The following is a 16,155-nucleotide window of genomic DNA, read 5'->3' on the forward strand; positions in this document are numbered from 1 at the left end:
TTCATTGTTAGTATATAGAAATGCAAGTGATTTCTGGGTATTGATTTTGTATCCTACAACTTTGCTAGATTCACTGATGAGCTCTAGTAATTTTCTGATACTATCTCTAGGGTTTTCTCTACAGTGTCATGTCCTCTGCAAACAGTGAGAGCTTTAATTCTTCTTTTCCAGCCTGGATTCCTTTCATTTCATTTTCTTCTCTGATTGCCGAAGCTAGGACTTCCCAAAACTATGTAGAGTAATAGTGGTGAGATTGTGCACCTTGTCTTGTTCCTGATCTCAGAGGGAATGCTTTCAGTTTTTCACCATTGAGAATGTTTGCTGTAGGTTTATCATATATGGCCTTTACTATGTTGAGGTAGGTTCCTTCTGTGCCCATTTTTTGAAGAGTTTTTTTAATCATAAATGGGTGCTGAATTTTGTCAAAGGCTTTTTCTGCATCTATTGAGATTATCATATCTTTCAATTTGTTATTATGGTGTATCACATCAATTTTGCGTATATTGAAGAATCCTTGCATCCTTCAGATAAACTCAAATTGATCATGGTGTATGAGGTTTTTAATGTGTTGTTGGGATCTGTTTGTTAGAATTTTGTTGAGGATTTTTGCATCTATGTTCATCATTGATACTGGCCTGTAACTTCGTGTTGTCTTTGTCCGACCTTCTAGTGTATTTTTCATTCCAGTTACTGTGTTGTACAGCTTTTTGTTGGTTAAATTTTCTAGGTCTCTGTTAAACGTGTTGTGTATTTTCTTGGTCTATTCTTCCATTCCTTTTCTGAGATCTTGGACCATCTTGAGTACCATTACTCTGAATTCTTTTTCAGACACATTGTCTCTCTCTACCCCACTTGGTTATTTTTATGGGGTTTCATCTCATTCCTTTGTCTGAGACATATTTCTCTGCCATCTTATCTTTGCCCAACTTTCTGGGTTTGTGGTCTCCGTTCCTCAAGGCAGAACCATAATTCTTCTGGGTTCTGGTGTCTGCCCTGTGGACGGTGAGGTTGGTTCGGGGACTCGTGCAGCCCTCCTGGTGGGAAGGGCTGGAGCCTGCCCTCTGGGGGCACAGCTGGGTCTTGGCCCTGTGGTGGGAGGACCATGTCAAGGGGTGCGTTTGAGGCAGCTGTGGGCTCAGCGCCGGCCTGCCGCCAGTGAGGCTGTCATCTTGCCCATCATTTGACCTGAGGTGTCCCCGCACTGGAACCCGCCGGCCGCTGGGCAGGCCAGGCCTCAGTGCAGACGGCGGCCTCTGGGGGCGTCTGCTATGATGGGCGTCCCCGGTCCCTCTGCCCCCAGTGTCCCTGTGCCCCCAAGACCCTTTCGAGCAGCCCGTGGTCTGGGCCCCGCTCCTGTGCAGTCTGCTTTTGCTGGGTCTCAGTGGGCGCACACCTCGTGTGCCTCCATGAGCGGAGTCTCTGGTCCCCCCAGTCCTGTGGACTCCTTGCAATCCAGCCCCGCTGGCCTCCAAAGCCAGATGCTCCGGGGGCGGCTCCTCCCAGCACCAGACCCCCGGGCTGGACAGCGGACATGGGACTCTGGTTGTTGTGAGAGAATCTCTGTGGCATTGTCGTCCAGCGTGTGGGTCAGTGCCCCTCCCGCAGCAGGTGTGGGGTTTGTTTGTTCTGTGGAAGTGCCCCTCCCACCGGTCACTGTGGCTGCTGCTTTGTCTTTGGAAGTGGAGTGTGTCTCAGTCGGCTCCAGTCCTCCGGCCGCTGGTTGTTTGCGGTTGGCTGTGTCTGGCGCTTTCGTGAGCGGCGGTGAGCCCGGGCCCCTTCTGCTCTGCGGACGTGTCTCCAGCCAGCTGACCCTTCAGTACCTGCCGGGCGCCGGGCCCCGGGGGCAGGGAGACGCAGGCCGAGCCAGTGGCCACGATGCCAGGCGCCCGCCACGGCCTGTTAATCTCGCCTGGCGTGCCTCCCAAAGTGCTCTGAAAGTGGCTCCCTGAGCCTGACCTCAGGCTGGGCGGGGAGGGCCGGGCTCCCCACCCTGCGTTTCCTTCTCAGACAGCCCCGCACAGCAGGTCTCCCGGGGTGGCCCCTCCTGTGCGCGGCGGCCTCGTCACAGCGCAGCCCCCGTGGTTAGACGCTCTGGTCAGGACCTGCCCCTGATGGCCAGACAGTCAGTGCAGAGAACGAGATGGTGAACGGGTGGTTTCTTTGCCAAAACGCTTAGAAATCACCAGATTCCATACGCCCCTTGCAGGGGGTTAGCAGGTGGAGAGTTCCTCGATGAGCGAGTGAATGTTCGCTCGTCACCGCCGTGTGCCGCGTTGCCCGGTGCTGAGGGCACAGCAGGACATTCCCCATCTGAGGGTTCGCACTGTCACGTGGCAGTGACGCCCCTGCCCCGAGCCAGCCAGCGCCACAGGGAGAAGCCGGGCGGGCCTCCTGCGGCTCAGGACGGGTGGAGGGAGCTGTGGGGGCACAGGTCCAGGCCGCCAGGTCTGGGGGTCTGGCCGGGAGGGCCGCGCGTGCTCACGCCTCCTGCTGTGTTCCCCGGGTGTGCGCTGTCCGTTGTCTGTGACCCGTGTCGCTGCCCAGACTGAGCCCCTGAGGACCGTCTCGTCGCGCAGCCCCTGCTGTCGGGAGCTCATGGCGGGGCTCTCGGGGTGGGGGGGTGGCCGCGGGTACTGGGGGGGCTGCCTCATCTGCAGGCCTGACCGGGGCGGCCGACGCTTCCAGGCCGGCTCATCACACTTGCCCGGAGGCTGCGGCTGCTGCTGAGCAGAGGGCTGGGCTGCTGGGGACCCGGCAGCCGTCTCCCATGGCCTTGTCACAGGCCGGCCGTCCCCTGCGCCCCATCTCAGGGGCAGGGCGCGGGCTGCGCCCCCTTTGCAGGGGGGCTGACATTCCACTCTCCAGAGGAGGGGCCACACAGAGTGGATTCAAACAGCCATGTGTGTTACACCTCATCTTTTAAACAGTTTTATTTCATGTTTCAAAAAAAACGGGGTGAAGTGGTATAAAAGGGTCGTTTTTAGGACGAGCGTTCCCTGCCCCCCAGGCAGCGACGGTGCGTTGAGCCCCAGGTAGACCATCGGCCGCTGGCAGACGCGCGGAGGGTCGCAGGCACAGCTGGTGTGCACACCTGGCAGGGCCGGGGAAGCTGGAGTCCGGGCTCTGGGGGCCCGCGGCACTGGGACGACTGCGGCCGGAGTCTGCGCACGGCTCTGCCCTGCCCACCCGCAGGGCGGAGGGGGGGCGCGGACAGGCCACCTGCCCGCCCCTGGGGCCCTGCTTGGCGCCCTGAGGAAGGCCAGGGCCCCTGCCGCGAGGAGGGCCGGCCTCGCCCGCCTGTGAGGGCTGCGCCCCGCCAGGCCACTGGTCCTCGGGCTCTCAGACGAGGGGTGCCCACCCCAAGAAGGGCTGGGTGTGACGCCGGGGCTGTCGCGGGACGAGCTGGGGCCCCGGGCTGTGTCTCGGGCCCACGCCCTCCCCGGCCCCGCGTTCTCCCCTCCTGACGCCCGCTGTACTTGGTCAGCGGTGTCGGACTCTCCGGGGAGAGAGGCCACAGGACAGAGTGGAATCGCTTCTTCAGAACCGCTTGTCGTCTGGCCTGAGGAGTGAGGCCCTGCAGGGTGGAACAGGCCCGGGGCGCAGCGTCTGAGCATGGGTTTCGGGGGAGCCTTGGGCGCCTTGCAGACCCCGGGGGGCTCTTGTGCACAGGAAGCTGTAGAGGCTGGTCTGGTGCCTGTTGGTCCCACCGGAAGCGAGGGTAGAGGCCCCGCGCCGTGAGCCTCTGTGGAGTCAGGGATGCAGGTCCCCTCCCGCCAGGCACCGCCTGGCGTGAGCCCTCGGCCCGCGCCTCGTCTCCCGGGGCTTTCTAGAGAGTTAAGGCCCGTCCCGTGACGTCCGGGCCCCTCCACGCTCTGACAGCGGGGCAGCTGCTGGCCTCCGTGGGAACGCCGTCTGAGCAAGCCCCTCCGGTGGTGTGACGGGGGCGCCGCGCTCTGACTCAGGGCCACCGCTCCCGGGGGGGCGGGTCACCACGGAGGGCCCCGCCGGCTGGGGGCGTGAGGCCAGCTCCCCGAGAGGCGGCCGGGTGCTGGGGGTCTGGGGGCGGAGGCCGAGCGCCCGGGACCCACGTGCCCCAGGACAGGCTGGTGGCTGCAGGCCGGGGTGGCGGTGGTGTCTGCCTCGGGCAGATACTGCAGTTCAGTCCTTCACAGACAGCGCGGTGCCCTGACCGGAGGTGGAGTGGCCTTGCCCAGCAGGGCTGCTTCTCCAGGAGACCCCACCAGGCCTCCAGGCTGAGCCCCTCCCCGCCCTGGGGCTGCCCTGCTTCCCCCGCTGCTCCCAGCCCCTCGCTGGCTCAGCCTGCCCCCTGGGGTCACGGTCTCGGGGTGGGGGTGCTCGGGGCGTCCCCCGGGTGGGGGGCCAGCTCAGTCCAGCCTTCCTGAGCCCGGAGCCCCAGGTCTGTAAGAAGCGTCGTCAGCCCACCAGCTCCTCTGCTAGTGTAAACCGAGAGCATGTGGAGCGCTGGCTTTGCGCTGGGCGCTTACAGTGTAAATGTTGGCCTTTTTTTTGGTAGACTAAGCTCTTCAAAAAAAAAAATTGACTCTTCTTCCTCTTTCATCCCCAGCACCTGGCGCAGTGCCTGGGATATAAGTAGGTACTCAGTGAATGTTTACTTGAGTCAAATGAATCACTTTTAGCATAAACAGATATTTCTCAAAATTTCTTGTGTCCTATTTATTATTCCCTAAATAAGGTTTCGCCCTTGTTTTGACGCGTGTGGTCTTTTGGAGGAAGAGCTGGAGCAGCGATGGCACCCAAGGCGGGTGGGGTGGGGGGCTCATCCGCCCCAGAGCCCTTGGAACCTTCCTGGGATTCCCTCCCTGGGTCCCCAGGGAGGCCGTCGGGCCAGGCCTGTGTTGATGATCTGGCCGTGGTGGTTTCCTCCCAGATTCTCAGAATCTGCACCAGGTACACCCCAGAGCAAGACACTATGACGTTTTCGGACGGCCTGACCCTGAATCGAACCCAGATGCACAACGCCGGCTTTGGCCCTCTGACTGACCTGGTGTTCACCTTCGCCGGCCAGCTCCTGCCGCTGGAGATGGACGACGCGGAGACCGGCCTTCTCAGCGCCATCTGCCTGATCTGTGGAGGTACCACCGCCCAGAACACCCTCGTGAGAGTCCGTGGAGAGCAGCTCACACTTGTAAATTATGGGAGACTCTTCATCTCCACTTTGGAGTTGTTTTGCATGGAAAAGGACATGTGGATAAAACCAGGCATGCATGCTTAGAGTTCGTTGCATTTTTCCGTATTATAAGTTAAAGGCATTTGGGGTTTTCCTGCTCTGAAATTCCAAAATGCTACTTCTGCATTGCCACAGCTGCTGTTTTAAAGGTAGGATCAGACCGTCGTAAAGTGAACTGCCTGGGGACGTTGTTAGGATGAGTCAGGGAGCCTGCTGGTGCTGTTTGCCAAGGCGGGGGCTGGGAATTGTAGTCCCGGCGTTGGCCGCCCACCTCTGGAGGGCTGGTGTGAAGCCAGGTTCTGTTTGGTGGTGACACCCTCACTGGACCCCCAGGAGCCCGAAACAGGGTGGTTAAGGAGCTACTGCCTTTAATTGGGGCTGGTTTACCTGCATTTAACCATCTGGGTCAGGGCTCCTCTAATTCAGTTCAGCAGTGACACCTCCTGGTCACGAGAAGTAATTCTCTGCCGGGGATAAAAGCCACCAGCCTTCCAAATGTGGTTTGACCAACAAGGGCAGTCATTTTCAAGTATCACAGCTTAAAACAGTGGCATCTGTGTGCTCAGTCACGTCCAACGCTTTTGTGACCCCTTGAACTCTATCCTGCCAGGCTCCTCCTCCATGGGATTCTCCAGGCAAGAATCCTGGAGTGGGTTGCCATTTCCTCCTCCAGGGGATCTTCCCGACCCAGGGATGGAACCCGTGTTTCCTGCATTGGCAGGCGGGTGCTTTACCACTGAGCCACCTGGAAAGCCCAGAACAGCCGCACACACCTTCAAATGTGTTTATGGGATTGAATCTCAAGATTAATGTGAGGAGGCGGGGGCGTGGGCAGGACTCGCCAGAGTACAGAGCTCATTCTGTCCTGACCTCAATTATTTAATACCTTGTTTCTGGAATCCAGACCGTCAGGACCTTGAGGAACCAACAAAAGTAGATAAGCTACAAGAACCGCTGCTGGAAGCACTGAAAATTTACATCAGAAAGAGACGGCCCAGCAAGCCTCACATGTTCCCAAAGATCCTGATGAAGATCACAGACCTCCGCAGCATCAGCGCGAAAGGTGCGTCCCGCCCGCCGCACCCCGCCTGCCAGGTGGGCTGGCCGTCCTGACCAACCGCTGCACGTGGCCTTTTTAGAAACCCTGGGTTTTAATGCAGGGCGTTTGACAGTAGGTACCTTTCTGTTACCATTTTGGAATTCATTTCTCACTGACAAAAAGAAGTAGGGTGCCTCCTCTTAAACCTCATACCTTAGCCCACGCAGTGATCTTAGCAGATTATGAGAATAGCTTTACAGTTTCGTGTGACTTAAGTGATTAGAAAAAGCATTTCCAAGAGAACATACTGAACCCCGGGTGGCTGGCTTTGTCCTTTTCTCGTTGCGTGCGTGTCACTCCAGCTTTCCACACACTCTTTGGTTTCTGTGCACTTAATCCCAGTTTTTCCTGATCACCCAAACCTCAAGAGAAAACAAGCGGGGCTCCAGGCGCCCATTGCGGTCCCCTCTCTCCGCAGGCAGCTTTGCTTGTGCACCTCTAAGAAAGGGGAGTTTTCTTCCCGGAGAGGTGTTCCTGTTCTTGGCTAGTGATTTCCAGTTTGCACGGCCAATGGGGCAGTTACAGAAGTGTGGGGAGCCACAAGCTGGCTGCAGGCCAGAGCAGAGCGCTCCTGCGCGAGGGCAGGCGGGCCGCGTCCCTGGGCGGACCTGCAGCTTCCCCTTCCCCGAGGGCTGCTGAGCAGGGGATTAGGTCACGTTTCAGAAGGTGCTTAGAAGCACAGCACTCGTGTTTGACCGGCAGTTTGCGCCCCCGAGCCCCTTCTCAGAGGCCTGGGAGGACATGTAGTGCCGACCACTGGCGCCATGAGGGCTTTGACCTCACAGCGGTGATGCTGCTGCGCTCGCCCGGCAGTGCTCACGGGATGGGAGTCCTGTGACCCGCGTCGTCCACACGGGGGGCTTGGGCACTTGCAGTGTGGTCGGTGCCACTGAGGCAGTGTTCTGAGTGGCAGGCAGCGTGACGGATTTTACCCGAGCCTCCTGCGTTGCAGGCAGATTCTTTGCCGCCTGAGCCCCCAGCGAAGCCCTTCAGTATTGAGGAGCCGCAGGTAGCGAGCGGCGGGGCTGCTGGCGTCCCCTGGGGCCCCTCGGGTCCTCCGCCTCTCCTGGGGCATTGTCGTCTTTTCGGTCTTTTCAAGAGACACTTCCTGGTCTTGCATCAGGAGCGTCTCTGTCAGTGATGCTGAGTGAACACATATCAGGATTGCTTCCCAGAACTGGCCGAGTGGTGGAGTCGATCACATCTCCCGTCTCCGCTGCTGCCCACAGCGGGAGCAGGGGTGTCGGCGCCGTCCCATGCGCAGGCCCCGGCGCCCCGAGCTCCCCCACCATGAGGGGGTGAGAGCAGACTTGGGTATCCCTATCTACCGGATTCTGTTCTCTCTTTCTAAAAGGTGCAGAGCGTGTAATTACCTTGAAGATGGAAATCCCTGGTTCGATGCCACCGCTCATTCAGGAAATGCTGGAGAACTCTGAAGGGCACGAGCCCTTGACCCCCAGCTCCGGCGGACACACGGCGGAGCCCAGCCCCAGCGTCTCCCCCAGCTCCGTGGAGCACAGCGGCGTCGGCCAGTCCCCGCTGCTGCAGTGAGACACTTTCTGGCTACTCCAACATTCCCCAGAACCTTCACTCCTGGGATTTAAAATGCAAGAAACATTTTTACTGCTGCTTAGTTTTTGGACTGAAAATATATTAAAACTCAAGAAGGACCAAGAAGTTTTCGTATGTATCAATATATACCCCTCGCTGTCTAACTTACCTACAAGTACAAACTTTTTAAATTCTAAAAATCAGCCATTTCATGCAACCCCAAACTAGTTAAAAGCTTCTATTTTCCTCTTTGAACACTCAAGATTGCATGGCAAAGACCCAGTCAACACGGTTCACCCGGGTCGTGTTTCCGAAGACTCTGTACATACAGCAGTGCGTCCGCGGCTGTCCTCTCATGTCCCACACTCCAGGTCACCAAGACCCGCGGTCGTGGAGCAGATTACTGTGCGTGTCCAGTTAAGAGAGGGTCAAAAGGATAAGTGTTTTGCTTTCAGAGAACAATCAAGACATCCAGGTAAGGAAGCGGAGTATTGTAGTGTGACGGGATGAGGCTAAAGATACTCGAATTCGCTTAGTGTAGACGCTTGTCCTTGCTCTTCGGATGCTCTCAAACCGCGTCTTTTATTTCCTGTCGCCCAGTAAATGTATACAGATTCACTGCACTAGCAGAAGAGAGTTCTCCATCAGTGTAACTGCCAGTTCGGTTATCAGACGTCATTTGTTCAGTTGTTGATGTCACTTTAAATTAAAAATGGTTTATTACTTGTTTAATGACGTAACTACACAGGTTTTTTAAGAGATACATTTTTACAGCGATGATAGCCTCCAAGGCAGCAGCGCTGTTCAGTGTTACTACGCTTTTGTTTACCTGTTCACAAGCCATTACGGAGGTTTCATGGGATGGCGATGGGCTGGTCTGCCACCTGTACCAGGCAGCTCTGTGTCCTGAGAGGGAGGGGCTGATCCCCCCAACGTCATGGGCAGAGAGTCTGCATCCTCGGGCCTGGCTCAGTCACTCTGAAGTGGGGTGGAGTGGTTAACAGATACAAGTGTCAGCTTCTTAGTTCTCATTTAAGCGCTCGTGGATTTTTTTTTTGATATATTAGCAGGTCTGTGATGTGCTCTCACTGGCTGTTTGTACATTGAGATCGTTTAACAGTGCTTTCTATGTTCATATACTGTTTACCTTTTTCCATGGAGTCTCCTGGCAAAGAATAAAATATATTTATTTTAAAGGTGTATGGGAGCTTTTACTGCACGTTCATCTTTAGTTAAAGAGACGGAGAACACAGTTCCATTTTTAATGTTTAAATTTCATTTCAAAAAGCAGGTCTGTAGTCTGCAATCATGACAATTAAAATCTGTGCTAATGCACAAGTCTATAACAATTCTACAAGCCAATCAGACAGTACATGACATTTCAATGAGTAAAAAAGAGCATAAAACTGTATGTGTAAGAACAAAATGTTAAAAGGCCTACCACAATAATAAAAAACCATCAATTACATCATCACATTAAAATAAGCCAGATGTACAAAAGTCTGAGACAGAAAAGACAAAAAGGACAACACAAGTTATCTTCTGAGAACTGTTTCTGTGCTCGGTGGGCACTTAATTAAACATTGCAAAATCGACATCTTCCTCATCAGAGTCTGCAAAATATTTTACTTCTTTCCTTGCCCGGCCAGTCCGCGGCAGCGATGGGGGGTCGGTGGTGAGGTCTGAGGGGAAGAGGTCCACGTCTGAGTCCTCATCCAAAGAGGTTTTCTTCGGCTTCTGGGGTTTTTAAAAAAAAAAAAAAAAAAGTTAAAACACCAAAGTTAAAGAAAAGGACTAGTTATTCCTTCACTTATTTTGAGACATACTGAAAATAATGGTTCTTGTAAGATCAGAACTATAATGCTAAGTAACTTAAGTGTGAGGCCCATTACCTAATTCTCTATAATAGTAATACTTACACCATTACTTCTTTCTAAACTTATGTTACCCAGCAACTATGCACAGAAAAGTAAAAATTCAACTTACTGCTAAGTACCTATCAGTTCATGAGAAGAAAACAAGACTGTTCACAGTAGGTTGTACATAAGGTAAGTATTTATAAACATGCAGAGAATGGTCACCAGGAAGGACCCCAGTCCCAGCAGACGACTGGGTGGAAAGGGTCAATGTAAAGACCACCACACAGCTAACGGCATCTGTTTGTATTTTTAAGTTTTAAAAGGAAGACACAGAAAAGGGGGGGCATTTGATGTTATTAATTTACCTAAAAGAGATAATGTACTTCTGGAGAAGCATCAGGCTAATTGGGAAAATTATCCACAGTCAAAGGAGTTCAAGTTAGAAAATCAAATTGGTCCTTGTCAAATCAATTTGCAAAAAAGAAATAGCTTTTATTCGAACTGAAAATTAATATTTCAGTTAAGGACGCGTGCAACTTCTGCCGCTGGAGGAAGTGGAGTACTCTTAAGTAGGCTAATTTATGCGACACTTGTATCCAAGAGATGGTCCTGATTATATAAATTTTATACCTGGATAACTTTTTAACCATAAACAAGCCCCCTATGGATAAGAGATGCTGGGTTAAAGCTGTAACGAGACATTCTAGTAATAAGCAAACTAAGCCAGTTACACATCATCTTAAAACCATACATTAAAAGATGCTCCTATTACCTTGCTTGGTGGTTTGGAGGTTTTCCTGCCAGGATTGTAATCACCTTCATTTTCAGAGCCAGATGCTTTCCTTTTCTTTGCCCCTCGGCCTTTACCTTAAAATGATACAAAGCAGTTTTTTCTCCCAAAGTTAAGTGCAGGATAAAAAGATAAACACCAGAACACACTTTCCTTCTCGGGCGTGCCCAGCTGGCCCTGCAACCCTGATCTCAGTGTGACCGACAGGGAAACGTCTCTCAGCATCACTTGAGTCACGCCAACCCCAGAACCTAAGGTATTTCACAAACACATTTAAACTAGTGGGCACGTCCTAGTGACAGATTTTAATGACCAAGCCCCTAATACATAAAACATTTGCACATCCCATGGTACCTGGGCCTGAAACAAAAATCTTGGTATGTAGTACTAAAAATTAGTTCCTAATTTGCCACAGACTAGTACTTTTAAAAATATAATATGAATCACTAGGAAAGTAATATATGTGGTTTAAATGCTTACTCTAAATTTTACTTATCACACTAGTAACAACCACTGCATATCCCATTTTAAGCAGCACAATCCTAAAGTAAATCACCCCAGCATTAGTCATGAGAGCACCTGTCAAATCTCCACATTCCTTCCCAGATTAGAATCACCCCCCTGTAGCCTAGTTTCTTTGTCTACCTCATTCTCATTGGAGGAGGAAGGCGAAAAGGTAAAACATGAATGGTTATCAAATGTTCCTACAGTGAAGCCAGAGATAGAAAATAGAACTAAATGGCAACTCTAAATGTGTTAAAGTTCGGGAGCTATGGCTAGATTGTATGGTAAGAAAAGATAGCTATGTGGCCTTGGGATGTCACATTTGATCAGATGAATCAGTAAGATGGCACTGTTTGAAGCCATGCACGTGAATAGGTCCACCTCCCAAGTCCCTGTTTCTCGTCTGCCCCCATTCTCCCTTGGGGCCATCTAGGTCTCTTTATCTCCTTACCCCAACCACCACTTTAAGAAATAGACACGCTGACGGCAGTATCTTATCAGGTGGTGAAAGACGGAACCGCTACCGTTAGAGAAACCACGTCTTCCATAGAAAGCATCCCTGAGACCCGCAGACCACGGGGAGAGGAACTGGTGCTGTGCCCAGGAGGGGCCCCAAGGGCAGCTGTTTCCACTCCCAGACGAGGACGAGGCTCTGCCTGCCAGTCCTGGCTCCAGCCTCCTGCAAGGAGTCCCGCACTTGAAGAGGAGCCCTCACAGCCTTTTGAGGAATGACTTCCAGAGTCCCCTGCAGGGGGTCTTTGACGCATTCTCTGGTTGCAAAAGAGGTCTTTGTTTCACAACTCAAGAAACTGAGACTCAAACTGGACCAAACTGCTATATACTTCCTTCAGTTCAGTTCAGTTCATTTGAGGATTCTAATTGAGCACTGATTCTTAGAACATTGCTTATGGAAGAGTAAAGCAACTTAAAACAGGCACCCAATCTCTCTAACCTCAATGAGTAGAAGAAACGAACGCTTTGCACATGGAATGTGCCGAGATCATCATACAAAGGGAATCCTCACCTTTTGGTGCTGTTTTCTTTGGAACGCCGAATTCAGAATCCGAGTCAGAGTTCACAGTCTCTACTTTCTTCTGTTTGGGGGCCCTCTTGGGCTTAGGGGCTGTATCTAAAGATGGTTTTCCTATTAAGTAAATGTCCATTTCACAGATCAATGTAATATACTTACCAATAACCCAAGCTGAATCGAACCCCGTAATGACGGGATTTCTTACTGCTGACATGGAAATGAGTGGCCTTGCATAGTAACATGGTCTCTCTCATCTGGTGCCAGCGTAAGGCAAATAACTGCTCACAGGTGACAAAATGCTTTTCATTTTATGTAACTTGCCTTTTGATAATTCAAGTGACGTTTTAAACAAGGGCCATTAAAGTGAGTGAGTGAGGGCAAGAGTAGGTCAGCCCTGATCCTCCTGAGCCGGAGCCTCGGGGCAGGTGGGTGCTGGCTGTGCCGGCCTGGAGCTGACACTGAGCTCGCAACTTGTTAGGGTCACAGGAGTCAGCAGCTTGATGAAGGAAACAGGCTGATCACTGGAAGAGGCAACGGCTCCAAGTGTTCAGGGTGGCTCTCAGGTGTTCCCATCAAGATAAGATGCTTGCAGGGAAGTCTGAGCACCCCAGAAGCCCCCCTGACCCTCAGGCACACTGCAGTTAGGGCTGTCTGGGAGGCGATGTGTGAGGGCAGCTGGGAACGGGTCGGGTGTAGAGCCTGGCATCACTCTGAACGCTTCACCACACGAGAAATCTGAGAGCCGGTATGAAACCAGAGTGAGCTAGCCTGAGGGCAAGAGCCCCGAGACAAACCAGCTTCCCTCAGTCCCTGGTGAAGGGGTGGGTACAGCCGCACGGAGGAGAGTCCGCCCGTGAAGACAGAGATGAAGGCATGCGGGCGAGAGGCCCTTTAGCCAAACGATTTCTCACCACGGCCCTGGTGTATGCAGAGGAAGCAGGGCCTTCCCTTGCTTTTCTGCTCCTCCAATAGCTGTGTATCTACAGTGGTGATCTGTGTGCCACCTTTTTCAGATGCTAAAGGGACATTCCAGACTTTTACTGACTTGCTGGGTGAGCAGACACAGGGCACTAACACTGACCCCCAGGGGTGCGCCTTAGTGCCGGGGACAGATTCATGACTCGACTCCACTCAGCCTGCTGATAAACAACCTGCGGTTATGGAAAAGAAAGACGCTACCTAACTCAAAAAAGGGCCCCAGGAACTGACCAGTGGCTCCACGGAATGAGTGAAGGCAGGCCCCACAGAGCACGACCAGCTGCGCTAGGGACAGAATCTCACTACAGGACACCTGTACCAGAAAGCTGTGTTCTGATATCAGTACATGGGAGTATTTTATAAGAGCTTTAAAATGAGATCTTACAGACATTTTAATAATTACCTCAATAGTTAAGTAAACCAGAGGGATTTTCAGTATATACATTTATACTTTATGGCTATTTTCTATTGAAATACTAGTGCAATTAGTTTCAAATTGTATTAAATTTTCTTTAAAATCAACTATATATGGTTTATGCGATGCTTAACAAAAATAAGTACATACCCTTTTTAGCAGCTACTGTTTTACTTGGAACTTTTTCTGTTTGCTTCAGACCAAATGATGGTGAAAATACAGAAGCAGAATCTTCTTCATTACTGTCAAATTTAGCTGAATCTAAAAATTAGTTATTTTTTTTTCAGTAAAGACATTCTATAAGGAACACTAAGTAGTTAAATGTTATTTTTATTGATGACATCTCTAGCTAGATAATAAATCTTTATATGTTTCTATTTTGTGATCATATAGTCCACAATACACAAACAGCGGAAATAAAAATATTACAGTGTTGTATTTCAAAAATGTTAACCCTGTAAAACCACATAGAAATGCACAGAGTAATAAAAATTCTTAATACTCCCAAATGCTAATCGTTTAAAACTGATCAATTCAAAAATACTGATTTTAAATGAGGTATTTAATAAAAGTTCTCACTGTGATTATTTTAGTATATATACAGCTAATCATGTCATGAATATCAATAACAACATTCAACAATTTTACATCATTAAAGTTTAATTTAAAAGGCAAGTAGGTACCTTCTTTTTACAGTGTAAAAAGAGTGTTAAAAAAAGTTTACTTTTACACTCAATTTAGTCAGTTTTTCCCTCCATCCTTCCTTTCCTCAAACCAAAAAGGTACTCAAAATGGCAACTTGGATGTGAGTGAGGCTTTTATATGGCTGTTCTGACAGGCTTTCAAAAATGCATTATCTATACATACCTTAGAACATGTACCAGATCTGTGTATGTCTGTCTACATGTATGACATCACCAGATGGTCAATACTGAAATCAGATTGATGATACTCTCTGCAACGGAAGCAGCAGCTCTACATCCACAAAAAGAAGACCTGGAGCTGACTGTGGCTCAGATCACCAGCTCCTTATCGCAAAATTCAGGCTCAAACTGAAGAAAGCAGAGCAAACCACTAGGCCATTCAAGTAGGACCTAAATCGAATCTCTTGCGATTATGTAGTGGAGGTGACAAGCACACACGAGGGCTTAGGCCTGGTAGCGCCCGAAGAACCATGGAGGCTCGTGGCCTGTACAGGAGGCAGTGACCAACGCCATCCAAAAGGAAAGTGCAAGACGGCCAGGTGGCTGGCTGAGGAGGCCTCACAAACAGAAGGTGAGGGGGAGAGGGAAAGGCACCCGGCTGAGTGAAGAGCTCCAGAGAACAGCAAAGACAGCCAAGAAAGGCTCAAGTGAACAGTGCAAAGACAGAGGAAAACCAGAGAATGTGAAACAGACTAGAGATCTCTTCAAGAAAATTGGAGATATCAAGGGAACATTCCATACAAGGATGGGCATGATAAAGGACAGAAACGGTAAGGATCTAACAGACTAAGAAGAGGTAGCAAGAATACACAGAAGAACTATACAAAAAATGACCCTTAATGACCCAGATAACTGCCATGGTGCGTGGTCTCTCACCTAGGACCAGGCATCCTGGAGTGTGAAGTCAAGTGCCCCTTAGGAAGCATCACTATAAACAAAGCTAGTGGAGGTGATGAACTCCAGCGGAGCTATTTCAAATCCTAAATGATAATGCCATTAAAGTGCTGCACTCAGTATGTCAGCAAATTTGGGAAACTCAGCAGTGGCCACAGAACTGGAAAAGGTCCGTTTTCATTTCAATGCCAAAGAAGGGCAGTGCCAAAGAAAGTTCAAACTACCACACAATTTCACTCATTTCACATGCTAACAAGGTTATGCTCAAAATCCTTCAAGTTAGGCTTCAGCAATATATGAACCAAGAACTTCCCAGATATACAAGCTGAATTTAGAAAAGGCAGAGGAACCAGAGATCAAATTGCCAATGTTCGTTGGCTCATAGAGAAAGTAAGGGAATTCCAGAAAAACATCTTCAGTTTCATTAACTACACTAAAGCCTTCTGACTGTGTGGATCACAACAAACTCTGGAAAATTCTTAAAGAGATGGGATTATCAGACCACCTTTCCTGTCTCCTGAGAAACAGGTATGCAGGTTAAGAAGTAACAGTCAGCACCAGACATGGAACAATGAACTGGTTCAAAATTGGGAAAGGAGTACGTCAATCCTGTATATTGTCACCCTGCTTAAACTTATATGCACAGTATATCATGTGAAATGCTGGGCTGGATGAAGCACAAGCTGGAATCAAGATTGCTGGGAGAAATATCAATACCTCAGATATGCAGATGATACCACTGTAATGACAGAGTGAAGTGGAGCTAAAGAGCCTTTTGATAAGGGTGAAAGGAGACTGAAAAAGTTGGCATGAAACTTTCAAAAAATTAACATCATGGCATCTGGTCTCATCACTTCATGGCAAATAGATGGGGAAAAGTGGAAACAGACATTTATTTTCTTGGGCTCCAAAATCACTGTGGATGGTGACTGCAGCCATGAAATTAAAAAAGCACTTGCTCCTTGGAAGGAAAGCTATGACAAACCTAGGCAGCATATCAAAAAGCAGAGACATTACTTTGCCAACAAAGGTCTATATAGTCAAACTATGGTTTTTCCAGTGGTCATGTATGGATGTGAGACTTGGACCATAAAGAAAGCTGAGCACCGAAGAATTGATGCT

The 16,155-nt window shown here is 50.4% G+C and overlaps 2 protein-coding genes across 11 annotated transcripts in view; one reads left to right on the forward strand and one right to left on the reverse strand.

The window, feature by feature from the left end:
• Window positions 1-9,055, forward strand: part of RARB (retinoic acid receptor beta) — a 184,511-nt gene extending 175,456 nt beyond the window's left edge. For 4 of the 6 annotated variants that reach the window (XM_055566924.1, XM_055566927.1, XM_055566928.1 and 1 more), the window contains 3 exons: window positions 4,910-5,240; window positions 6,114-6,272; window positions 7,663-9,055. In XM_055566924.1, the coding sequence (XP_055422899.1) occupies window positions 4,910-5,240; window positions 6,114-6,272; window positions 7,663-7,859 (687 nt within the window). In that variant the 3' untranslated portion in view covers window positions 7,860-9,055. The remainder of the gene's footprint in view (window positions 1-4,909; window positions 5,241-6,113; window positions 6,273-7,662) is intronic. The other 2 variants (XM_055566926.1, XM_055566925.1) reach the window with 1 other exon arrangement.
• A 52-nt stretch (window positions 9,056-9,107) lies between these two features.
• TOP2B (DNA topoisomerase II beta) overlaps window positions 9,108-16,155 on the reverse strand; it is a 97,776-nt gene continuing 90,728 nt past the window's right edge. For 4 of the 5 annotated variants that reach the window (XM_055566922.1, XM_055566921.1, XM_055566918.1 and 1 more), the window contains exons 33-36: window positions 13,586-13,696; window positions 12,037-12,156; window positions 10,491-10,585; window positions 9,108-9,596 (exon numbers count right to left, since the gene is read on the reverse strand). In XM_055566922.1, coding sequence (XP_055422897.1) covers window positions 9,432-9,596; window positions 10,491-10,585; window positions 12,037-12,156; window positions 13,586-13,696 — 491 coding nt within the window. In that variant the 3' untranslated portion in view covers window positions 9,108-9,431. The remainder of the gene's footprint in view (window positions 9,597-10,490; window positions 10,586-12,036; window positions 12,157-13,585; window positions 13,697-16,155) is intronic. The other variant, XM_055566920.1, reaches the window with a different exon arrangement.

Source organism: Bubalus kerabau, chromosome 2, assembly GCF_029407905.1.
Source record: "Bubalus kerabau isolate K-KA32 ecotype Philippines breed swamp buffalo chromosome 2, PCC_UOA_SB_1v2, whole genome shotgun sequence".
In the NCBI taxonomy this organism is placed as follows: Eukaryota; Metazoa; Chordata; class Mammalia; order Artiodactyla; family Bovidae; genus Bubalus; species Bubalus kerabau.